This window comes from Tachysurus fulvidraco, chromosome 3 (genome assembly GCF_022655615.1).
Source record: "Tachysurus fulvidraco isolate hzauxx_2018 chromosome 3, HZAU_PFXX_2.0, whole genome shotgun sequence".
Lineage (NCBI taxonomy): Eukaryota > Metazoa > Chordata > Actinopteri > Siluriformes > Bagridae > Tachysurus > Tachysurus fulvidraco.
In genome coordinates, this window is record NC_062520.1 from 25,280,970 (window position 1) to 25,308,812 (window position 27,843).

At 39.0% G+C, this 27,843-nt stretch overlaps 1 protein-coding gene across 1 annotated transcript; it reads left to right on the forward strand.

Annotated features, from left to right (window-relative positions):
* Positions 1-27,675, forward strand: chrnb2 (cholinergic receptor, nicotinic, beta 2). Its single transcript, XM_027148552.2, has 6 exons — positions 1-332; positions 15,921-16,066; positions 19,518-19,562; positions 20,629-20,738; positions 21,036-22,083; positions 24,672-27,675. Exons 1-6 carry the CDS (start codon positions 287-289, stop codon positions 24,819-24,821), a joined length of 1,545 nt encoding a protein of 514 aa, XP_027004353.1. The 5' UTR covers positions 1-286; the 3' UTR covers positions 24,822-27,675.
* Positions 27,676-27,843: the final 168 nt, after the last annotated feature.

Here is a 27,843-nt window from a genome sequence, read left to right on the forward strand (position 1 = left end):
ACCGATTCCTGAGCGAATCTCGCATCACTAACGGTGCGCTTCTTGTGCGTCATGAGCAACCCTTTATATATCTGGGATCTCGTAACACGCGCCCTTTTTTCTTCTATGATAAATTATTCTTTTTAAGTCCAGGGTGGACGTAAAGGCATTCTAGGCTTAATTAGCACAAGAAAGCCCACCACTCGGTTATTCTGGGCTTAGTGTCCATCTCTCCATCCCATTCGCTCACCGATCCGCGCGCGCCAACAATATTCCTGCGACTGATGTCCTCCTCATCCGAGCCGACATGGCTCCATGGACCGCGTTGTGCCTACTGCTGGCCACTGCGACAAGTAAGTCACATCTGTCATTTAGGGGATAAAGAGATAAGAGAAAACACACGGATTTGCGTGTCCTATTTTGTGTGTGTGTGTGTGTGTGTGTGTGTGTGTGTGTGTGTGTGTGTGTGTGTGTGTGTGTGTGTGTGTGTGTGTGTGCGTTTGCGCGCGCTCGCCTTATCTCAGATTATTCGAGTTTATATCAAAGAAACGTCCATAAACATGATAAGCATCTTTTACAGGGGAATTTAAGAAAGCATGGTTACATCCCATACAGTACATATAGGCCTATAGAAGGAATATTCCTGTAAAAGCCCGAAATAAAACATCACTTTTATTATTTATCGTGCGTTTTGTTTTACTATTAATCATAATAAATATACTGATGACGTGATGTTAGTACGATGAACCATACTATAGCTCCATTTGTTAACCAGAGCGCTCTCTCTCTCTCTCTCTCTCTCTCTCTCTCTCTCTCTCTCTCTCTCTCTCTCTCTCTCTCACACACACACACTCTCTCTCTGCCGTGTGTGTGTGTGTGTGTGTGTGTGTGTGTGTGTGTGTGTGTGTGTGTGTGTGTGTGTGTGTGTGTGTGTGTGTGTGTGTGTGGATAAGAGCCATCCTTTAACCAGACATGTGTACTAATGACTTGGACAGATTAGATCAGATCTTATTTAACCATTTCTATCAGTCAGCAGCCTTAAGTAAGTGTGTATGCACACATCTGTCTGTAGAGTTCAGATATTTGGATCTTGGCATTGGTGTGTGTGTGTGTGTGTGTGTGTGTGTGTGTGTGTGTGTGTGTGTGTGTGTGTGTGTGTGTGTGTGTGTGTGTGTGAATGTGTCAGCTTGTGTTAATCAGGGATGTTAACAGAAAGTCATTGACAGTATTGAACAAGACAGTGAATAATTACTTGCAGTGTGAACACTACAGATGTGGACACACACACACACTCACACACACACACACACACACACACACACACACACACACACACACACACACACACACACACACACACACACACACAGCCCAAAGCTGTGAAAATCAGCTTAGATATTATTTTCTCATCAAAGTCAGGCTGATTAACAGAGAAGTAAAACAAAAGAAGGACTTGAAAATCAAAGGGGATAAAGTGAGGTCACAGCCAGTAAAGGGTCTAAAGAGCATCAGTATAGATCCTTCATTCTGCATTCTTCTTCATGTGACTCATTAAGAGAGAATTCACAGAGGGAAACGAGGCAGCAAATGCACTATCTTACAAGGTTCATTAACTAGCATGCTGAGTACAGCTGTATTCTCATTAACTATCATCCAGTCAGCAGCACTCACTTGATGGGGGTTAATGAGCTCAGGATTCTGAGCCTATATTCAGGATTATTCGTGGTGACGGTACCATTTTCTAGTCATCCACGTGCGTATGACATAAAATAAGTTAATATTTTTCAGCCTATCATTAATCATTCTTTATCCATTTCCTGTTTTACCTCCTTTATTCTGTCCAGTATTGGTGAATACTCTAACTTTCAGAAAAATAGATTCATCTGAACCTATAAAAGAAACAAAAAAATGTTTTTTTGTTGTGTCCACAGCACCTTTTCAATATGACTTCTACATACAGTAGATAGCACACTTTGCATAACAGATGGTCTTGTATGGGCCTGCTTGTCATCTTCCTTTTAATTTGATTGCCCTGTAAATGCTGCTTTGAGGAGAAACTGCATTTTTAAAATGTACCGTGCTCAGAAGTTAGAGTTAGCGCAGCTCAGTTAGCTAGCTAGAGCTTGCTTTGCTTCATCCTAATGTCAGCAAATGTATACTACAACTGTACACTAACGGTAAATAGCAAAACCTACTCGGTACATATTTTATGCACCGACACATAAAATAACACTGTAGAAAAAAATGGAACGGTCTCCATTTTCCATAACTTAGAGATGTAGCTGGTCCACAAAAATACATGTGCTGTGTTTACACATTGTGTATAGATACACACAATCAAGGTTGGGCTTATGTATACAGTAGATAAGCCACAATAACCCTCAAACAAGAAGGACATAATGACAGCCGTGCTAAGGCAAGCACCAGAAACACTGCAGCTCTCCTAGTACACTATCAGGTGCCAAGTAAGACAAGGCAATCTAAGAGTGGTATCTTCACAGCCAAAGCAAAAATCGATACAGAATTCCTCTCATCTAGATTGGCATCATTAAGTACGATCATTAAGAGCAATTAGCATCAGTGTTTCAGGTCTGGCCCTGCTGTGATGGTAGTGTGCGATTCAGCTCTTTCTTCACATAAAGATGCACAGATTGGTGGCAATTCTAGATGGATTCTACCTCCGGAGAGTAGTGAAGATGGATTGTTACAGACTGATATACATCACTACTTTATCCATCATAAATCAATAACCGGGGCAGACAGGGTCAGTACACCTGTACCACCCAAGGCTTCATCCATCATCACTTCTGCCATTCTCTCCACACGATCCTACTGCATTCTCTCGAGTACGCCAAAGATGAGTGCAGCAATATTTAAATGCTCCACAACCCTGTATCTCTGCTCTGAAACAAAAGATGAGCAGGATCAGCACTTAGTAAAGATATGGATGCATTTTCTTACTGCACTGAATGATAATTTGAACATAAAGAACACAGAGAGGACGGGGGTTGTTATCGTACCATAAATTTGTCTTTGACTTCAGTCTCGATTCATTGTAACGCTGCACAAACACCACAATGACAAGGTACCTAAATACTGTATGAGTTCTGAATTCAATTTTATTTGTAGAGTGTTTTTAACAAAAAAAAAATTGCAAAGCAGTTTTATATAAATAAAAATGTTCATATTTTTAAATGAATATATATTTATTCCTAATGAGCATGTTATAGGCAACAGTAGAGAAGAAAATCTCCCCGAGACTATATGAAGAGGAAACGTTTTGTCTGTACAGTTTTACAGTAACTCACTCTTAGGCATGTTTCAGTGCTAAAATATTGTAAGACATGTTAAATAAAGTCTTACTTTACCTGCCATATTGTAGGTTTGGAAAAAGTACTAAACTTTACTTTTAAAGTACTCTTATATTAGATTATGCTCTTTGATTATTTCTTAAAAATACTACATATTTATGTTACACAATTTATACTACACCATATTAAAAATACTTTTTTAAAAGAGTGCTACACAAAGTAATAATATAATTAAATGTAATTAATTGGTATTGGGGGACACGCTTAGTGGTTAGCACATTCGCCTCACACCTACAGGGTTGGGGGTTTGATTCCCACCTCCCCCTTGTGTGTGTGGAGTTTGCATGTTCTCCCCGTGCCTCGGGGGTTTCCTCCGGGTACTCCGGTTTCCTCCCCCGGTCCAAAGACATGCATGGTAGGTTGATTGGCATCTCTAAATTGTCCGTAGTGTGTGAGTGTGTGAGTGAATGAGAGTGTGTGTGTGCCCTGCGATGGGTTGGCACTCCATCCAGGGTGTATCCTGCCTCGATGCCCGATGACGCCTGAGATAGGCACAGGCTCCCCGTGACCCGAGAAGTTCGGATAAGCGGTAGAAAATGAATTAATGAATGAATGAATGATAATTGGTATTGGGCTGATAGAAACACAGGACTGCTGTTATATTTTTTGGAATTATTTAACACAAATATAACACTGATTATGCTTAAAAACAGGAGACAGTTTGTCCTGATACACGCTACCATCATGTTCATGGAAATTTGCATAGCTTGTCAATGGAAGCTTGTACAGACAGACTTGTTTACTTGGAGTATTATCAAATCAGAAAGTCGCTATATGAATAATGTAAATGCAGGATCGGTAGATTACTGAATTCTTTATTCTGCAGATAGATTTATTATAAAATTTTCATGATAACACTAATTTCAGTATCTTCAATATCTTATCACATCATTATTCACATACATCTGTTGCAAATGCATGTATCTCAATTTTAGAGGAGTTTGCAGTTACTGAAGGTATGGGGGATAGGTCACCTTCTGTTCTATATTTAGCACCTATTCCATACAACTCAGTACACACACACACACACACACACACATACACACACACACACACACACACACACACACACACACACACACACACACACACACACACACACACACACCTCTCGCTAATGCACATCAACTCTGTACTTTCAAAGGCTTGCACTTTCTATAGTGCAGTTCTATAGCTCTCAATTCTAATTAAAGTGGGACATCCTTCCAAATCATCCTACAGTATAATGGGAAGTAACCAAGGTGCAAATTCTTATGTATTATGTTTTTACAGTTAAATCTGTAGTACAGATACTAAGAGTGTTCATTTGGTCAGATGAAAACCTCAGCAAAACCTCACTGTAAAATATATCACATACTTTGCAAGAAATAGGAAATCTCCCATTATAATTGGTTTATTTTTATTGGAATTTTATTTGCAATTCAAGAGTAAAAACTTAAATTGTTTTGAAATGTGGGCCATCCTTTTAAAACATAACAAAATACAGTGGTGTGAAAAAGTGTTGGCCCCCCTTCCTGAATTATTTTTTTTGTTTGTCACACTTTAATGTTTCAGATCATCAAATACATTTAAAAATGAATCAAAGATAACACAAGTAAACACAACATGCAGTTTTTAAATGAAGTTTTTTTATTATTAAGAGAAAACAAAATCCAAACCTACACGGCCCTGTGTGACAAACGTGCAAAAAATAAAAAATCAGGAAGGGTGCCAACACTTTTCACAAGACTTTCTTTGCCAAACTATAAATGAGCTATGAATTAGCTAAGGTTTTAAACAGGAAAAGGCAAATATACATTGACTTACACGATAGCTTCAATAGGAACACTCGTCTTGGCATCCCTATGCTGTCAAAACTGTGGTCCATGTTGATATGGAAGCATCATGCGTTTCCACTAGCATGCTGTGATTCTTCCGTTCAACCACATCCCAAAGGTGTCCTAAAGCTAGACAGTGAATTGTATTTCATGTTCATTAAACAATTTATCATGCTAGAAGGTTAAAAGGGATGTCCATGGTCAGCAACAATACTGAGGTAGTCTGTTGAAGTAAAGTGATGTTTCATTGGTATAAACAGTTCGAAGTATCCCAAGAAATACACTAATGCCGTTGGCACCAAATTTTGACTCTAACATCTGTGTGCCTCAGCAGATATCTAGAGTCATCAGATCAGGCTACATTTTTCCAGTCTTTAACAGTCCAGTCTTTTGACAGTCTTTAACTGCAGCCTCGGGTTTCTGTTCTTGGCTGAGAGAAGTGGATCCTGATGTGGTCTTCTGCTCTTGTAGCTCAGTAGCTCACCTACAGCTTTCCTGTCACAAGATGTCTTTTTTTTTTCATTTTGAGTAAACTTTAGAGACTGTTGCATCTGAGAATTCCAGTACATCAGCAGCTATGTACAGAAATACTTAAACCAGGCTGTCTGGTACTAACAATAATGGCATTTAGATAACACTTTTTCACCATTCTGATGGATTATATGAACATTGGCCAAAGTTACTGGCCTGTATCTGAATGATTTTATGCTGCCACATGATTGGCTAATTAGATAACTGCATGAATGAGTAGGTGTACAAGTGTTCCTAATAAACATTAGTATATAACTTGGAAATTACTGTACAGTTTATGATTTTAATTCATCTGTGAGATATCGAGTGGCTTATATATGTTTATGTACATCTTCATTAATGTTACACAAGGTTTTGAGTGTGTGGTTTTATTTAGAAACGAAAGAAAGGCATTTCCCAGCACATTGATCCTTGCACTGCAGTGCTGGAAGAAATAAACAAATCAGTAAATGAATCTAAGTTTAAGCCTGTTCTGCTTTTCAGTTCAAAGACACGTCTTCCAGAAACATAGCTCATTCATACAAGTGTTGGCGATGACATGCTGTTATACGCATTGCATTTAATGCTGTGGTTGTCATTTAAAGCGCATTAAATGTCAGGGAAGAATTTGATCTTAGGGGTTGTGGAGCTTTGCTGCATGTTTCCTTATTTAGCCTTTTTATGCAAGTGTTCTCAACCAGAATGAAGTCTCGTGCTGGTAGTATTGCCAGCACGAGACTCGAACCCACAGCCTTAGGAGTCAAACTCTCTAACCATTAGGCCATGACTTCCCCTTTAAGTGTGACTTATGTTTATGAATACCAAATCCATCTACATATTATTTTCATTTTCTCATTAAATTCAGAAAATGATGCTTATTTATGTGAAATTAGAGTTTTACTGTTGCTATTTATTCCTCAGAAAAAAATCAGAACTATAATATTGAATACAATTTTTTTCCCCTTAAAGTCTTAAATGTTGAAATAACTTTATAACTGATTTATTTCCTGGAAACATGCCCTTAATTATATGGGTTGAAGGGCCTCCAGGAATAACTTATCATACATTAATATAGTGACTTAATATAAGCTAAATTAGCCACTGATAGGCTATTTATTATGAAAAATTATTGTTCTGGCATTACTAGCAACTATGTGGTGTCTTTGTGCTGGAAGTACTGTACTAGCAACTTAAATGATGTCAGTTTAGTCTGATTTACTAATGCTAACTAATTAGCTAATGCTGGTAGGCTTGATAGCTTATAGCTTTAAAGTTTTATCCTTGTGTTTACTTTTGTCAACTAGAGACCACCCTTGAAGGCTTTATTGTGAGATTTATGTAAATTATTTAGATAATTGACTGACACACATGACTACTTATTTTTTAAAATGGTTTCTTTTGCAGAGTATTGTTGTGTGTATTAATTATAAAGTAGCTCATTAACACCTTCAGAGAAAAAACATCTCTCTTTGCTTTTGGAACTGTGTAGCGCAATGAAGATGTTCAGTCAATATTAAAACATCATATTCATACGTATGTGCAAATAACTTTACAATTTGTCTCCTAATACTTAAAAAGCTGCTTCACATTCGAATATATAAATATCATAAATCATAAAAATAAATCTCATTATATTATAGCTACAGTTTTACTGCAGCTAACAGTTTTAAGTAAACCTACTGTATGTTGCCTCAGTGAACGATGAAGCAGCTTTCTACCTTTTAGGTTTTTGCTCACACAACACGATGGGACATTTAAACGTAGGCTTCAATCAGTGTGCTCAAGTGTTCAGTGATATCCCATATTTTTAAAGGAGTCAAAATACTTATCTCTAAATAAAGACTTGAGGTATTAGTTGCATGATTTGTTTGTTGTGTCACCATGTTTTGGATTGAGTTGCTTTGCAACTCAGCATGAATGTAACAAAAGGTGAAAGTTACTTGCTTTAATTTCAGAGAGAATGAACGGTTCTTAAACAAAGCCAATAATGCAGATTTGATCATTATGTACCTTCCCCCACAGTGCTGATCGTATCAAAGAGAAAACGTATCAAATGTCTTATTCATAACTGCTGTCCTTGTCCTGGAGAGTGCCTGAGAACATTTAATGCCCGCTTCCCACCAGAAAGAACCGGGTGCTGGTTCAGAGCTAGTGCTGGTGCTGGTTCGAAGCTGGTTCCCCTGGCAAGCCTTCTAGGAACCGATTTGCCTTTCCATGTGCTAGAGAGCCATCACAGAGCCGAGTGTTAATTCACTGTATACAACGTTATACAGCAACATTAGCGCAGGAATGGCAAACACAAACACAGCATCAACAATGTCGGATGTTGCTTTACTGTTAATGCTCATGGCTTTGCAAACCTTCGTTGGCATCCAAACGCGGGAAATCCCAATTTAAAATGATGTTAAAATGGCGCTAACGACGTTCTCTTTTGTCTTGTTGGTCACAGTAGCCCCGCCCACAGCCCCTGACGCAAGCGGTTCTTAAGTCTAGACCTGCAAAGTTTTGCTGCTACTTAAGAACCACTTTTCATGGTTCAGAGCCAGTGCTTTGGGTGTCGAAAAAGAAAGAACTGATTTTAAATTAGGCTCTGGCTCTGAACCAGATCTCACACTGCCTCGGGGGAAAAGGTGCATAAGTGGTCTGGAGCGCATCAGCTCTTCACATCTGAGAGGGTCCCAGGGTGTTGATATACAGTATGTTGATATAAGCTTACTAACATTTGCTGTAGAGATAAACATCCCTGTTGTCCCATAATGTTAGCTAGCTAGCTAACAACTACGAGGCAGTGTCAGTGTTTATACTGTGTGAAATCACAGGTAATATAAGCACAGGTAGTAAAAAACAGCTACAATATAAAAGTATAACAAATGTTTAATGTTCTGGCCTCTTTCAAGATCAAGTGAGTGTATTGATTTTTATAGAGCACTGATTGTATGCTAGCAATTATTATAACCACAAATTAGACAGCTAGTTAGTGAGCTATTTATTTGTCACATGTTTCAATTTATAATATCTAAATCTACTGAGAATTACTTGGATACATTAAGGAAGGATAGCAAACTCCTTTAACATCTGGTCTGGTTTTTTTTTTTTTTTTTTTTTTTTTGTTGTTGTTTTTGCAGAATAGCAGGCATGCAAAAGCTAGAACAAGCCAATATTCTTTTTTAGAGATGCTCAAACAAGTCCACACAAGCCATGCCAAATTATCTCCCCTACCCAATTCCAGAAAGTCCAATATCTTCCCCCTTTTTGTTCCCCCTATGGTACATATATTCCAAGCATGTGTGGTCAGACTGAACCAGTTCCAGGAGAAGTGAGTGTCCCACAAAAATAAATCATGTCAAAAGTGCTATCGATCTAAAACCTTTTATAGTGCATTTAAAGAAAGGAAATCATTTTAGAGGGGAAAGAAGAAATGGAGATGTCAAAAGAATTCAGTGACCATGCTTTAAATGTGCTGTTATCAATTTTTTTTAAAGAACGCTTTGGTTAACCTGTCCTGATAGCTATCAATAAATTACTATCTTCTCTCAATACAATTGAGAACAATTCAATATAGTCCAGCTGTATGGATTATCAGGAAAGTTCTTTGCAAGGAGATGGATAAGAAGCACAATACAATAGAAAGAACAGGAAATAAAGCACCAGTTTGATGACACAGGAGGTTAAAAGTATAGGTATACAGTGTTCATGCATTGCTCTGCTGTTTGTGTTCCAGGTTTGCCATCATGGCATTGGTAAAGCAAAGAAAGGAACAGGACCAATAAATGCAGGAAGACAAGTGCCTGGAAGTTGAGCTCCCTTTGCATGTAAATTGCTGTGTTGTCCTCCCTAAAAATGATCATCCCTATAAACATTATGCACAATATAGTAGGTAGAAAAACAGCACATTTCTACCAGTTGTTTGCTGTGACTGCTTGGAGGTATCTTGCAGAACAAGACCGATTCTGCAAACCACAAAGGGGTTGATTTTACAGTTGTGATGACAACTTATTTAACTCTTAAAACTTAAACCATAAAGTGTAATATTTGCCCATTTGGCTGGTGTTTGTGTTGAAAGCAAGTTACAACTGAGCAGTTCAGGGTTAAAATCTTGGTGGATCGTCTCAATGTTACAATACAATGTTAACAAAGGAACTGCCATGTATTGTAATTGCTTGAGGAAATTTTGGACATCCATGAATGTACTTTAGAAAGAAGAAGAATTGAAGAATGAGTGCACTTTATTTTTTAGATAGTGAGATAGTAATAGTTTTTAGATAGGTTTTAGTAATGAGCTATAAAGTAGCTCATTAACACCTTCAGAGAAAAAAAAATCTCTCTTTGCTTTTGGGACTGTGTAGCGCAATGAAGATGTTCAGTCAATATTAAAACATCATATTCATACGTATGTGCAAATAACTTTTCTTTTAAATGTATGTTATTGTTACTTATTTTACATGCTGCAGCTGTGTGTGAAACATATGGCCTGTGGACTATTCTAAGCTTTTCATAGCACTGTTGTGTAATGTAAATGTTGTGGGAACTAAAATGCAAATTAGTCATGAGTCATGTGCAAGAGTATTAAGTCTTGAGCATGAGACATTAAATGGATTCACATAATAATACAAAATATGAAAGTCTAGAAAACCCTGCTTGTAAATACACTATTTGAACCAAAATATGTGGACATATAATCATCTCTCTAATGTTGTTCTTCCCTAAACCAGAAAATTTAAAGCAAACAATTGTATGCTGTGTGTATTATGTATTATGTATAATTGTATTAAGTAAAACATACTGTACATGCTACCTGTACCCCATCAGTGGAATCACTCTTACAAACAGGTGAAAAAAGATTGTACAGCATTATTGCAAAATAATTACAAGCATTATTGCAATGCTTGTAAACTTTACCACACATTCATTAAAGAATGATGTTTCTGTATTTCAGAAGTGAGGAATTCTTTCATAAAGCGCACATGGACGAATTAATGTGATTAAGACCTTCCACGTATAACGGCTTGACCAAACAAGGCCCTATTTTAAGCATTTGCCATTATATTACATCGTTGACATTGTCCTAGGCACAAGCCAATATGCGTTAGTTCACAAATACAATTTGATTTTATACGAACACTTCCACATAAATGCTGATGCAACCAAAAAAATATAAAAGCTAGCCTTCTCCTTACTCTAAAAGAATCCTGTATTAACACTGCTACTTATAATGAAGTCATGGCCTAATCGTTAGAGAGTCTGACTCCTAACCCTAAGATTGTGGGTTCGAGTCTCGGGCCGGCCACGACTGAGGTGCCCTTGAGCAAGGCATCGAACCCCCCAACTGCTCCCCGGGCGCCGCAGCAAAAATGGCTTCCCACTGCTGTGTGTGTGTGTTCACGGTGTGTGTGTTCACTGCTGTATGTGTGCACTTTGGATTGGTTAAACGCAGAGAACGAATTCTGAGTATGGGTCACCGTACTTAGCTATATGTCATACGTCACATCATGAATGATATGAAATAACGACAACCATTTGTCACACTGTAGCATACGTTTGTTCTGATATACAGACAACTGTTCTCTGACCTCTTAATCTCTCTCTTTAATCTTCACTTGTTCATCTTGCATAATCAGTAATTACAATGGATTATTGATAACACCGGTAAAATTAATAGGGAATGGATGTAGTTGTGAGAGTGTGGAACGTAATTCTGCAGCCACTGTCAGGTTCAAGGAGTTCGAAAGGTTATAGATCTTAAAGCAAACTATAAAAGCCATGCTGTATATGGAAACATTTTAATGTGACCTCATTATCTATAGCTGTACAGACTAATGTTAAATGCATACCCATTTCAGATTTCCTGATTATACTACACCCATTCAATAGTAATAAGCAAGACAGGAAATGAGCACTTCTTCTCTTATGCCTATGCTGAGGCAAGACAAAGCAACGTGAATGCGGTAACATGATTAACTCTGTGGTTCAGACGGTTTGGGATTTTTGTTTTCTGATCTATACTTTAAACAGCATCAAAGACCATAATGTTTCAGATTGTCAGTTACAGGAACACACATTTTAATTCAATTCAATTCAATTCAAGTTTATTTGTACTGTATAGCGCTTTTTACAATGGACATTGTCTCAAAGCAGCTTTACAGAACATAAACAAAAGGTTATTATAAAAATAATATAAAGATTAATAGAGTACAGAATTCAAGATTAATATTAGATATATTTAGTTTACAATGTGTATGTATTTATCCCCAATGAGCAAGTCTGAGGCGACTCAGGCAGCAGTGGCAAGGAAAAACTGCCTTAGATGGTAAAGGAAGAAACCTTGAGAGGAACCAGACTCAAAGGGGAACCTCATCCTCATATGGGTGACACTGAAGGGTGTGATTATAAATATACAGTCGGACAAATGTTGTATTGATGCAAAAGATCACATCTCCTCTATAGTATCGCAGAGTCCAAATGGAGCTGGTAGATCTCTAGATGCCTCAGGATTTTCACAGAGTCGGCCTCATCTCAGTGGAGGTCCAAAATCTGTGGAACTGGTGAAATTTCTGAATGCCTCGGGATGGGTAGAACTAAAGAAGCAGTGGAGAGGGATTAAAGTAGCTGCGGTTCATAATATTATCAAGTACTAGATTTTTACCACTAGATACATCTTTTCCCTGTCTGTTTCTCACACATGTATGTAAAGGAGCATTAAGAAAACACTGTTTTTGTGTGCCTGTGCATGTGATGTAAAGCATATGAACCTGATTTTACTTATTGCTACTAGTTTACTTCCAATTTAGCAAAAAACACAAACATAAAAATAATTTTTTGTTCTAATGACTTAATTCATTTATGAATAAATACTTAGTTATGCACTATTATTAGACCTATTATTATTGGCCATACCAGAACCAGAAACCGACTTTAATTACTCAGAATACAGTAGAGGAATATTTTATAGCAGTATTATCTCTAATGCTTATTTGGTGTGTAATTTTACAGGTATACAGTACAGACCAAAAGTTTGGACACACCTTCTCATTCAAAGAGTTCTCTTTATTTTCATGACTATGAAAATTGTAGATTTACACTGAAGGCATCAAAACTATGAATTAACACATGTGGAATTATATACGTACATAACAAAAAAGTGTGAAACAACTGAAAATATGTCTTTTTCTAGGTTTTTCAAAGTAGCCACCTTTTGCTTTGATTACTGCTTTGCACACTCTTGGCATTCTCTTGATGAGCTTCAAGAGGTCGTCACCTGAAATGGTATTCCAACAGTCTTGAAGGAGTTCCCAGAGATGCTTAGCACTTGTTGGCCCTTTTGCCTTCACCCTGCGGTCCAGCTCACCCCAAACCATCTCGATTGGGTTCAGGTCCGGTGACTGTGTAGGCCAGGTCATCTGGCACAGCACCCCATCACTCTCCTTCATGGTCAAATAGCCCTTACACAGCCTGGAGGTGTGTTTGGGGTCATTGTCCTGTTGAAAAGGTGGTGTGTCCAAACTTTTGGAAGGTGTGTCCAAACTTTTGGTCTGTACTGTATGTTTCAAATAATATGTTAAAGGTAATAAATGATCTATACTGACTGTTCAGTAAATGAAGGTGACAGTTGAACTACTAGAGGTTTATTTATTTTAAGGGGAGAAAAGAGCACATTTGGTTTCATAAGATAAAATGTCATTTAAATCGTATTACACATATTATTTTAATCATTTTCGGTACAACTGACACGTTGATGTTTTATGTAACGTTATTAACTTTATGAGACTGGTTAACAGTAGATTGTGCCTTTAATGATTGATGATCTTTGTTCAGTCTGCACTCCTGGACTGAGTCCTACAGTTTCACTGTGCTTTTTAGTCGTGCTCCTTCTCGTAGTCACGTCGATACAGATCGATCGGATCTTTACAAATTGATGTTTCGTTTTAGGAGAGGTTGATAAAATGAACTGCAGCATATTGCTTATTTTCGACTAGAAGTAAAAGTTGTTATCGTATAACTTGCTTCTTGCTTCATGTGTATTTGTAATACATTTTTTGTTGTGACTATTAAAATGCGATTAGATTAGATTCAAATTTATTGTCATTGCACACGGGTACAAGGAAACAAAATGCATTTAGCATCTAACCAGAAGTGAAAAGTACTGTAGTAGTGCTGTATAGACATAGGCTAAAATAATAATCACTCATTAGATTTTTAGTTCATTTGCATTCTGTACACAAACGTTTTACTCTTTATGACAAATTTTATTTAAAGATCATTTTTTTTATATTACAATATTTATATTAGTATGTACAGTACTGATTTTACCCAGAATCTGATCTTTAGAAAATTATCGCTGCTAATGAATCATTAAGCATGAAACTTGATTGATCCACTATATAGCATTATATCCACTATAAGTTAGTGGTCATCTCATCATGACACGTTTTGTTTTTTTTTACATCCAATTTATGATTTATTTCCTACTTTGCTGATATAACAACCTCCACTATACATGCAAGGCTTTCTGTTAGATTCTGGAGCATGGTTGTGCGGATGTGCTCATTCAACCATAAGAGCATTAGTGATGTCAGGCACTGATGTTGCGCCCGGAGTGCAGTCAGCTTTCAATTCATCCCAGAGGTGTGCGGTGGGGTTGAAGTCAGGGCTTTCTGTATGACATTTGAGACATTGTTTTTTTTCTTTAAACCATGTCTTCATGGATCACACTTTGTGCACAGAGGCATTGTCATGGTGGAACGTGTTTGGGCTTGTTGGTTTAAGTGAAGGGACGTTGTAAGTCGACAGCAGTCTATACAAGTGTGCTTCTAGCCTCAAGTGCTGGAAACGAGATGGAAAGATATGTGGATTTATTCAAACGTGACTCAATCCTGTCCCTTCTCTGAGAGACAATGTAACATTGCAAGTAAGAAAATGCAAAAGACAAAAAAAGAGACAGTGTTCATGGACTCCAGCTGTTATATATGAAGCATGCACCATATATGTGTTATATAATCAGAACCAGTGCTGGTACAAATATTGTACAGTCTGAATTCTCTGTCTCACACACACACACACACACACATTTTTGTCTTCACATCATCACATCTCATGACAGTGGGAGGATATATATTCTACCTCTAGGACCATAATGTAAATGCAAACTAGCAAATGATGAATGCGATAATTGGGAATTATGTGGAAACTGAACATGGCAGACATCTGAAGCTGGGATGTAGGAGATGCTGTAAGGCTCAGTGAGGAAGCTGAGAGTAGAGATGCAGAGCATGACAGTGAGAGATGCTAGTTTATGGCACGTAATTAGGCTCCTCATTGATCTGCTGAGTAAAGCTATCACTCCTGCCTGCTGAACAGAGAGAGAGAAAAGAGAGAGGAGGAAGAGAGAGATCGATGGTCAGGGAGAGAGATGAAAGCGGTAAGATGTGTACTTTATATTGACCCTTGAGCATGAATAAGCCTCATATTCGAAAGATAGAATGAGAACACAGTAGAGGGAACGACTCATGGGACTGGACCATCTGCTGCATAATGCCTCAACAAAAGGATGATTTTCAGTTGGAAAAAGTAGAAAGATGGCAAGAGATCTAAACTCACAGCTCTTAATTATTGACAAGTTAAAAACCTTCACAGAAGAAATCAGTGGACTTTATTGGATTTGGATTTTCACAAGTTTATTAGACCTAATTATTAGTCAAGGCCATAGTGGTCTGACAGACAGAGTAGAATAAGTTCTCACATAGGAAATTCATTAGAAATGTAACAAGCAAGAGTCATTTTTATAGCACTCTAGCATTATAGCGAAAAATGCTACTTTAAATGATTCCAAATGTAAGAATTGCAGGTAGGTTGATTGGCATCTCTGGAAAATTGTCCATAGTGTGTGAGTGTCTGAGTGAATGAGAGTGTGTGTGTGTGTGTGTGTGTGTGTGTGTGTGCGCCCTGCGATGGGTTGGCACTCCGTCCAGGGTGTATCCTGCCTTGATGCCCAATGACGCCTGAGATACGCACAGGCTCCCCGTGACACGAAAAGTTCAGATAAGCGGTAGAAAATGAATGAATGAATGAAAAAGTAATGCCAGTAGTTTCCGGACATTTAGTGAGAACATAAGTAGTTGGAAAATGTATCCGTATATTTCTTTCCATATTTAATAAGATAATAAGTTTAATTGACAGCTCTTGCACCATACAAGTTACTGTTTTTTCTTAGTTCTGCTGATAAAAATGGTTGTGGTTCCTTCTATAGGTATCCAAGGAGCTGACACAGAGGAGCGACTGGTCGAGCATCTCCTAAATCCTGCTCACTACAACAAACTCATTCGGCCAGCAACTAATGGCTCGGAGTTAGTGACCGTGCAGCTGATGGTTTCACTGGCACAGCTTATCAGTGTGGTGAGGACAGCTTTCTATTCCACATTACAAATTGTGCAGGAAACATAACATAAAGCTACTGAATATGCATTATATTAATTATGGTATCTGATATATTTAAGGACTCATCGTAAATCAACACAAGATCTGTCAGTCTTGAGCAAACAATATACACTAATGATAATAATCAGTAAATCAGAGTATACAGGATACTCCAGTACTGTTATAGTTTTCATGATAAACAAAGCATTCAAACTTAATCATGGATACGGAAACATAAAGAAACAAACTAAACTGAACTTTACAGTCACACTAAAAATTAAGAACAATTAGCCAGAACTGAGGTGATGCCTGGAATATAATCAGTCATTTGAATAGTAAACGTAACTAACCAGCAGCTATAAACATGACAGACAATGACATCCGTGACAAAAACTGTAATAATTATGACACATGAAACAGACACATTATTGGGAAGCAACAACAAATGATACCACCACCCCCTTGTGTGACCCTACAATCATGAATTACAGCTAGAGAAATTTAGGTTCTGCCCAATTCAAATTGCCATGTGGAAGCCATATTGTTTAACAACATGAATGGATTTTGATTATTATTTATGATGTAATTTTATGAAATGACATCACCAAAATCATGTGCACATTATGGCCTAAACTACAATTCAAGTCAAGAAACATTTATTGTCTTTTTAACCATGGCATACAAACTTGCTTGACATTAGCCTAGGGATCCAACGAGAGCAATTTTGTCTCTAGGCCTAAGGGTTCTCAAACTTGTGCTGTGGTGCCACCATTAGGCCAGTTGTGACAATATCACTTGCCTGAGTAGTATGAGAAAGTACAACGTCCAACACTTCCACACCACTAATAATATAGCACCATCGTGTGTTGTGTGAATGACAATTAAACAATATATGATGGCAAATTATCATGTCTGTCTATATGGTCTCTTATGAGACCCTGAATAACCGGCTTGTCACATGACCCGTTAGCTATCGCAGACGTGCTGTCAGCCTCATCTGTTCATGATCGTACACACTTCCATAAATAGGCTATAAAACATGTTTATGGGGCTTTACTTCAGGAAATAGTTCACAATCTTATATCTAACACCTTATCTCCTGTTCAAGGGGAATTAATACTAATGGAAACTGAAAGCTGTTGGCAATAAATCTAGCTCTGTAATAATGGAGCACTGTGTATAGGGGACTTCACTGTATTTACAGATCACAAAAACCTGACAGCTAATGTCTAATCCATCTTCAAGCAAAATGAGCACTATATTTATCTCCATTCAAGTGCCCGAGCTCAAAGCAGTATATTCTGTACATTCCAAATCAAAATTCATAGAAAATTATTCTTGAAGGCTGCCTCATTGCAGCCATTACCTGGGAGGAGGACCAAGAAATCACTCAAGATAGACCAAATCATCCAGCATCCGGCCTGAAGGTAAAATTTATGAACGCCCACACGTCTGCGACAAGCTCATCACTTGGCCCATGACCATCCGGGAATCACTAAGACTCATTAACTACCGGAGACGAATAATGCTGGCCAGTATTCAAGAAATGATCCACATGCTTGACAATATCCAAAAAATGCTTCTCATTTTTTTTCTTACTCTCCAAGCAGGAGGATTTTTGCCTCTACCCATTCCTCATCATCAATGGTCTCATGTAGCCACCATCTTAGTGTTCATACTGTAGATCTGCCCCTTATAGATACATGTCAAGTATTCTGATGCCATCTTCATCTTTAAACCTGATCCCTCTCTGTCATCTCAGGATACCAGTTCCAGTTCAACATCCAAGTGAACTGAGCCATGATTTATGGACAGTACTGAACATTTGGCCATTAGATTTCTTGATAAAATAAAGCATGCTGTCATGCCAACAGCACCTGGAGAACACATGTGGTGTAAACTGAGCAGATGGGGCATGTAAAATCTGCCCAAACAGATCCATTTTTGATTGTTTAGATAATTACAGCATAGACACTCGACATTCATTTTAATAGGGAAACCTGTACATCTGCACATTCATGCGTATCTAATCATCCAATCATGTAGCAGCAGTACAATGCAAATATCATGCAGATACAGGTCAAGAGCTTAATGTTCACATCAATCATCAAAACAAAGAAAACAAAGTGTGATGTCTATGACTTGACAAACCACTAGAAAGGCTGGTTTGAGGATTTTCAAATACAAACAAAAGAGCTTATACAGAATGGTGTAAAAAGCACTGAATGCACAACAGTTCTGTGGGTGGAAATGCCATTTTCATGAGAGTAGTCACATTGGTTCAAGCCACCTGGAAGGGCTAATAATAATCAATGCAATGGCTAAAGTCACAGAGATCACACTTTTCTTCCTTCTGATGTTTGTTGATGATTACTGAAGCTCTGAACCTGTATCTGTATGGTTTTATTTTCCTGCTGCCACTTCATTGGCGCTGATTAGAAAGCTGCATAAATAAATGTGCAGTTGTACAAGTGTTCCTAATAAAGTGGACGGTGAGTGTATATTTATTTAAAAGTGGAGTACATAATGTAAGGGTGTGTGTGTGGAGTTTGCATGTTCTCCCCGTGCCTCGGGGGTTTCCTCCGGGTACTCCGGTTTCCTCTCCGGTCCAAAGACATGCATGGTAGGTTGATTGGCATCTCTGGAAAATTGTCCGTAGTGTGTGAGTGTGTGAGTGAATAAGAGTGTGTGTGCCCTGCGATGGTTTGGCACTCCGTCCAGGGTGTATCCTGCCTTGATGCCCGATGACGCCTGAGATAGGCACAGGCTCCCCGTGACACGAGTAGTTCGGCTAAGCGGTAGAAAATGAATGAATGAATGAGTACATAATGTTGCCTTTGCAGTTCTGATGCACCAGTGACAGTCACTATGCTGTCACTGACTTATTAATAAATAAACGGGGATATTATGTACAATAATAAAGCTTCTACACTCACATGGGTATGAAACAGAGCACTGACACTGAAATGGCGTCTATTCTCACAGGCAGTTTTACTAAAGTGCTCATTGAACATAGTCTGCTAATTGCATTGACTGTTGCATCCTCTGCTTTTAGTGCCCTGTAAATCACAAGGTGTGTTACCTAGGCAGCAAGCTTAAAACTAATGCTCTGTAATGGATCTCTAGGGGTTTGCTCGGCCCTGAAAGTGGAATGAATTGATATTCTAGAATGTTGCTATACTGATGCTAAGCTTAAAACTACAGCATAGCCAATAATATAATGGATTTTGACCGTTTATGTTCTTATTTATTTTATTTTAAGGGTATTATTGCTATTGTCATATTAAACTTGTTATATCTAAATAATTCATCTGTTTCTTGAGACTTTTTGAGTTTTATTGCAGTTGCTACTTTTTGGATTGTATTTTAGCTCGTAATGATACACATGTACAGTACTGATGTTCTTCTGCATATCTGCATGTGTTAACAGCACGAGAGAGAGCAGATCATGACAACTAACGTCTGGCTAACTCAGGTCAGTCTCTACGTCACGCTAACACACATCCCTTTCCTTTGTCTCGACCATCTTTAATTCTGCATACTCACAAACGTACACATGTGTACACATCCCAAATGCATGCGTTAATTAAACGAGGGTCAAGCGATGGGCCGATGCCAGCTATTTACTCACACACTTGATACACACACATATACACATACTCAGAGGTGAATCACCTGATCATGTTGTTCATGGTTAAAAATCTGGCTTGCCAGTATTGTTACCTACTGTCAGTAAAAACCCTGCTACATCAGGGTTGCCTTCACAGCAGTGACGGTTGTGTACTCTTCTCAGCTCTGTGTGTGGGTGTTAAAGCTAAAATGAAATTATTTTAATGGCTCTTTTCTGATCAAGGCCAATCAGGGTGTACGCTAAATGACCATTAATATCGCTAGACAATCATTAGCCTCACAGCTCATTCTGTACATGTACGTAACGACTTTTAATGGTGTCATTCTGAGTATCAAAATTTATAGCTTCTGTATTTTCTAATCAAGAAAAATCTATTATCACGGTTTAGCATTAGCAGTCAAGATAATTCTGAGGTTAGGCTTAGAATAATCGAGATTAGGCTACCATTATGTAGATAAACACAGTTAGCATAAAATACACAGTTAGCAATAAAATACAGTTAGCATCTAACCAGAATTGCAAATAGCAAAGTAGTATCGAGTGATGTAATGCAAGAAATAGCAAGTAATGTACAGTAGGATTGCAGTAAAGTGCTAACTGACTGAAGTTTGTTTAGCTTGTTCATTAGAGATTTGCTTTTCATTGGTAAGGAAGATACTACATAGTGCATGGTGGTTATATGGTTTGTTTACAAGGTTGTAATGACGAATTAGACTGAAAATAACTAGGTAGAAACTGGCTAATTTTATGAAACCTGGCAAGAAGCTAAGCCTCATGTTGTGCAATCTCAGCCAGCTTGGTCCATGAGCACTTAAATAATTATCAGTTTTTTTAATCGTACTTCGTAAACTTATTAGGCAAGTATTTAAATGAAAGTGAATGATGGTGGATTTTGATTGGTTTTGCTCAGGAATGGCAGGACTACCGTCTCGCATGGGACCCGGATAAGTTTGATGGCATGAAGAAGGTCCGCCTTCCATCCAAACACATCTGGCTGCCTGATGTTGTCCTCTACAACAAGTGAGTGCCTTGCCTTTCTGAACTTTTTTCATCTGTGTGCCTTCATGCCTTGCCTTTATACTTGCAATTAATCGCTTTTTATGAATATACACTTACAGTACTTGTTGATATAATTGGTGTGGCACAACTAGAAATCGTGGGGTTTTCTGATATCAGTACATACACTTGCATAGGATAACATTAATAATATTAAAATTATGGAATTCCTTAGCATAACAGTACACTGACCCAGAGCTATCACGGACTAAATGTAGTCAGTGTAGACCATCACTCATACCTGTTCTCATTCTCTTCTAGTGCTGATGGGATGTATGAAGTTTCCTTCTACTCCAACGCTGTAGTCTCATATGACGGTAGTGTGTTCTGGCTGCCACCAGCAATCTACAAGAGTGCCTGCAAGATCGAGGTGAAGCACTTCCCATTCGACCAGCAGAACTGCACGTTGAGTTTCCGTTCCTGGACCTATGACCGCATGGAAGTAGACCTAGTGTTGCGTTCCGACGTGGCCAGCATGGATGACTTCACACCGAGTGGTGAGTGGGACATCATTGCGTTACCTGGGCGTCGCAATGAGAACCCATCAGACCCAGCCTACGTGGCCATCACTTATGATTTCATAATCCGCCGCAAGCCACTTTTCTACACAATCAACCTGATAATCCCATGTGTGCTGATTACATCACTGGCTATTCTGGTGTTCTACCTGCCGTCGGACTGTGGTGAGAAGATAACGCTATGCATATCTGTGCTGCTAGCGCTCACTGTATTCCTGCTGCTCATCTCCAAGATTGTGCCACCCACATCTCTGGATGTGCCACTTGTGGGCAAGTACCTGATGTTCACCATGGTGCTTGTCACATTCTCCATTGTCACTAGTGTGTGTGTGCTCAACGTGCACCATCGTTCTCCTACCACCCACACCATGCCCCCGTGGGTCAGGGTGGTCTTCCTTGATAAGCTCCCTGCACTACTCTTTATGCGACAGCCCAGGAACAGCAGCGAGCGGCAAAAGCTACGGCAACGGCGTCGTGCCGGTGAGAAACTTGGAATCTCTGGACAAGAGAGTGGCGAGGCGTGCACATGCTACGTTAATCGGGCCTCGGTCAAGCAGTTTGGAGGAGAGGTGGGTGAAAGCGGTGGAGAATCCATAGAAGGATTGAATGGTCTGAGGGATGGAGGACGTGAGGGCAGAGAGGGCACCTCAGCTTTGCCACGGACAAAGCAGCAGCCTCCTGCTGCTATTCCTCAGGGCCTTCTGGGCCAGGCATGCCCAGGTTTCGAGGAAGCTGTGGAAGGAGTGCGTTTTATTGCCAGCCACATGAAGTGTGAAGATGACGATCGCAGCGTGAGTTAATTTATTAGTTTTATATACAGTTAAAGAATTTTACTTCTCTGTGTTATGTTTTTGATCTTTTTTAGTATGATACTTTAATTGAGTGTTCCTTCCGAAGTCTAGTAAGTAGGTCTACAAACTATATGCCTTTTTTTGAATATTTAATATTTTGTATCCGACGCTCTACTGTAAACACCTCACCATAAAAGAGCCACAATTCCTCCGATTCACTACTATAATATGGCTGAAGTGATAACTTTCTCCTGTATTGGTAACTAGGACACTTCCTGTGAAATAGTGAATAGTGACATTGCTGCTTCACTCCTACTGCAGAGGAAGAGCAAGAGTGTTTCATTTGCTCTATTTGTGGACATATGTCGAATAGATACATAGAGAATATACTCTTAGACAAAAAGATGTAGCTTGGAAGAGTTTTTACTCTGAACCATTTGTAAAAGGCATTTATAGTGTCTATGTATTTGTACTATGTACAAATTTCCTACCTCAGAGATTTTTTTTACAGTAAAGCAACAATATCGATATCAAAATGTTGATACTTTTAGTATCTCTGACAAGCAATCTGGAGTTTTATGTTGTGTTTTAACGTAAGAGCATTTACAAGTAAAGATTGGAGTCCGGGAGATCAAGCTTCCGTTCAGATACAGAAAAACGTTTCTGTTCAAAGGCAAATTGTCTATCATCTGCAAACTGTTTCCTCTAAGATGGAGTGCTATCAAAATGCTTTATTTCTAAATAAATTTGACCTCTGTTCAGATAACCTTACAGAATTTTAGTACTTGGAAATTCAGGTCTTCAAGTTGTAGATGCTTGATTCATTTCAGTGGCGGTTCTAGCTTGGATGGCACCTTTTGGTGAAACCCCCTCTTACAGCAACCCCACACCCCCACCCCCAACCGTAAAACATAACACCATGTACACACTTGCCCCTGAATCTGTACAAAATACAACATATAAGTCTGACACCCTGAAGCACCTGTTACACAATTACTGTAAATACGCAATGAACGCATGTCATTACGCACATTGTACAGTTTATTAACTAACAGAAAAAGAATTAATTCCATGGAAAGATATAACCAGCCTCAACATACAAAACAAAAGATAATTTCTATGAATATTCTATATAAGTTTTATATACCATAAATAATTCAGGTATTATCATTAGCGATAGCTACATAGCACAGCATGAGAGATATATTAGCCTAATTCATTACATGCTATTTTATATTATTACAGTAGCTTTTGTGTGTTTTTTTCACGTCTTATTTATTTATTTGTTTGTTTGTTTGTTTGTTTGTTTATGGAATCGGGCACGTTTTTTCTTGCCCATTATTAGCGTGTAATTTGTTCATTTCTAAGTTCACTCGCTTGCACCATCCCCATGCTGCTCTCATTACAGACATCATTGTGACCAAAAGAGGTGTCAAATGAACATTGAATGAAACAAACCCTGCCCATTCTTCTCTTATTCCCCAGTAAGATTACAGGTGTGTTCGATTTGATTCGGCAGTCCAGTCTGCCTGCCTGCCTGCCTGCGCAGACCCGTCAATCAAAGTATGATCACCAATCGAGCGCTCACTCACGTCACCACGCAGTCACAGGACTTTAATGTTATTCTCTGACCGGACTGTGCAGGCAGCATAATTCCCGTTTGCCCAATCATTTTTTTTCCCGTGCCCAATGCCACCCCTGGCAAGATGCCTCCCTGGGCAGATACCTATGTCGCCCATGCCTAAATCTGCCACTGATGGGTTTAGATGCATGATTTAATGCATTATTCTGTTGCAACCACATAACCCTTACAGATCCTCAGGTGTTGAGAATAACAGGCTGAAGACTTTAGAGCTGTGACAGAATTGTAATGTATTATCTTTTCAAATTTTTCGGCTAAAAATACAACGCACTGTTGTGACATTGTGTAATAATGGTATTTAGGTTGTAAAGTGGCTTAGTCAAATATCAACAAATGTAAACACCAAATAGTCATCTGTGCACATCTGTGCATGCACATGTCTCTCTATCACTGCATGAAACAGGTGCGTTCCTATTAAGGTGTCAGTGAGTGAGGTTTAAGAGTGCAGTAATTCTGTTCATGTCATCCTACAGTAAGCACAACCCCATTAACATGGTTATTAGTGATCTCCATAGCAACACTCTCTCTCACAGCCCATCTCACAGCCCTTCTCATTGTTACAGCGATGGCGGTACGGAGTCTCACCTTATCAGAGCACTATGGTCTGTGGTGGAATGAAGTGTCTGCACATTGTAGTCTTTCTCCTGACCTTTATCTCTCTCTCTCTCCCCCTCTTTTTCTCTCTCTCTCTCATTCATTTCTCCTTCTGTCTTTCTATCTCACCCTCTCACACATTCCTCAATCAACGTTTAATCATGCTCCCTACACTTTTCCTTTTATCCCCTCAACACCTTCTCACCTTTCTTATTTTATTTTTCATTTTCACTCTCATTTGATCTTTATCTCCTTCTGTTCCATCCCATTTTTCACATTCCGTTTGCACTCCAAATCCCCCCCGTTCCCTACCCCCCCTCTCTTCACTCTGCTGTCCCTATCTCTATCGCAGGTGAGCGAGGACTGGAAATATGTTGCCATGGTAATCGATCGCCTCTTTCTCTGGATCTTCGTCTTCGTGTGCGTCTTTGGCACAGTAGGGATGTTCCTGCAGCCTCTATTTCAGAACTCATCCAAGACTGTCATGAATACGCCGGGCTGACCGATCGGACATCCCGACATCACAGGATGGAGAAAGGAGAGAGGATCGTGAGCTCATGCCAAGGGGAACTGAGATGGGTTTGCGTCTGACTTTAGGTTTATATGGAGACCTTTTTTGGAATATCTAAACACAATCAATAACCACACAGCAATTTTTTAAAATGCGAAGCACCTCTCATCCAATACCCTCCCTCGTCTTTTTTGTGTGACACAATAAGCAAATCAGGGAGAGAGCACACTTCACTCTGCCAGCCAATCAGTGTTAATCTCTGCAAGCAGCCTGCTATTGAGCCATCTTCACCCACAAGCTCCACCGTGTGACCGCTAGAGAGCATACAGCTTCTTCAAGAGACCAGTGACTGCTAAATACTGTGGGAGAAATGGGATTAAGTCAAAAGTCATTTTTATTTCTATCTCTTCTAACAATTTTCCAGTACGATTCATTTTTCCTAGTCATATCTACATGCTATATATCTACATACACGACTCAATGATCAGTTTAGGCTTTGAGGCAATATTGTATTATTCTCTTAACATAACCAGAATGTGTGTTACGGTGTTGACGTGAACGACAATACATTAACCTTAGCAGGGAAACAAGTTCTGGAAACTGTACACTACAAAAGCGGGAGACATTAACTAATCACACTTCTGAGAAAACGTAAGACAAACTGAATAGGTATAGGCATTTTAGAGTTTAGTTCCTCTTTTCCTTTCCTTTAATTTGCTTTTATACATTTCGGGTTCCTTGTGCAGCTCTAAAGTGTGTTGCCATTTGCTTGGAATGAATGGTGGAGCACACACACAGTGTATTATTAATGTTTTGGGACACTGTCGTTTGTGGTGGCGGGTAACAATACACTCCTGCACTATGTTTGTACCATAACCTTGCTTGCACTGCTGCCATCCTTTCCATTCAACTGTATCTCTCTCATTGCTTTTACTTTCTCCTTCTATTTGATCCCCTGTCTTCAAACTTACCGTGGAGTGAAATCCATCCTAATATTGTTATACTCTGTATCACAAACCCTGTCTGTATGAATTTTAATCATTCACTTGCCTGTGATGTACGATTACGGTTGGCTCAATGCAAGCCATTTGATCAGGGTGGTTTTTCACGGTAATAACCTGCTACCTTTTTTCTAAGCCGGGTCTTTCCTAAAGAGGGTCATTGAAAATCCATATCTGAACAAATCTACTTGTGTGTTCCTGCGTGCCATTCAGGTGATTCATCACTGTCCTCAGATTCTCCCGCATATATATTTCTGCATCATCGCCTTAGGGACACGAGGCCATGTTTCCAGTTCTAAAAAGTATCCTTAACCTTCCTTCTAATACCGTAACTAAAGGAAAAGGAATTATATCCCATTTTTTATTTTATCTACATTAGCAACAAATACTTGCCAAGAGATGTTATGCTGGCAAATAAAGATGCACCTCTATGCATAATTTAAACAAACACACACACACACACACACACACACACACACACACACACACACGCCCTTCCCAGACTCACGCCTTTATTCCTCTGCCTGACCCTTACACTATCTTAACCTGTTAAATAAAGGCTAGAGGTTCATTAATTATGAGTGTGTGTGTGTATGTGTGTGTCTGATTTATGATCAATTGTGTCTATGTAAAGGTTTATTAATGGCTTCTTGGAATTAACTGAGATCACTGACCTTTTTATTGTGAGTAATGTAGACAAAAGAGGTACATTAGTAAAAGTGAAACAACTATTCCGTCCAGAGGGGGAATTCGTGGCCTAATAGTTAGAGAGTTTGACTCCTAACCCTAAGGTTTTGGGTTCGAGTCTCGGGCCGGCAACACCACGACCGCGAGGCACCGAACCCTCCCCAACTGCTCCCCGGGGGCCGCTGCATAAATGGCTGCCCACTGCTCCGGGTGTGTGTTCATGGTGTGTGTGTGTTCACTGCTGTGTGTATGCACTTTGGATGGGTTAAATGCAAAGAATGGACTCTTGAGTATGGGTCAACGTACTTAGCCGTATGTCACGTCACTTTCACTTGTCACTTTTAGAATTGATTTTCATTATCATAACTAGAACAGATTCCATTCTGAGGATAAGGAATTTTAACCACACTGACTAAAGCTGAGCTAGGTCTTCGAATTGCAGTGGTATTTAGGAGATACTTAACAGTCTCTAAACCAGGTCAAATATCAACCCCCCAACCCCCCACCCCCAATATTGTAGGAAAAGATATGTTTTCTGTCTGTGACATCCTACATAAAAATCTGCCTGATTTTATTCTGTTCGGTTATTTAGTTTGGGCTAAATCCTAAGTTAAGCATTTGTGATTTAGGTCAGATGATGTATACAAATTCATTCCCAGGTACCTTTTTTTTAAGAGTCACAGAATATTAAGATTACTACGTATATTCATGGTTGCCAGATTTTCTTCATTGGAAGCTTCTATGACAAGATTTTCATTAGAACCTAACCACCACCTTTAAAAATCTATTTCGTCATTCAGTAAATCCTATGTAAACAGTGATACACGATGGACAGGAAGTACAGCAGTAGAAATCATAAAGCTTAGACAGGAGTGAAAACAGAGAATAAACAACAACCGAAGCCGTTCACTGGACAGGATACAAACAAATATTTTTGATGTTTATATTGCACACAAGATCTATTCGAGGTCATATAGTGATGTGTACATGGGCTGTAGTTGTTTATACTTAACTTATGTTGACTTATTGTAGTAATAAAATATTGCCAATAAGTTTGTTAGTTTATTGTGCTTCCCCGTAAATATATATATTTGCTCAAGGTTTTAGAAGGTGAACAAACCCTCATTGGCAGCAGAACATCGTCCACAGCATCGCAATCATTTTGCTCTCTCATCTTCTCATAAGTGTAAGTGTGTGAGTGAATGAGAGTGTGTGTGTGCCCTGTGATGGGTTGGCACTCTGTCCAGGGTGTATCCTGCCTCGTTGCCCGATGACGCCTGAGATGACGCCCGTGACCCGAGAAGATTGGATAAGCGGTAAATAAT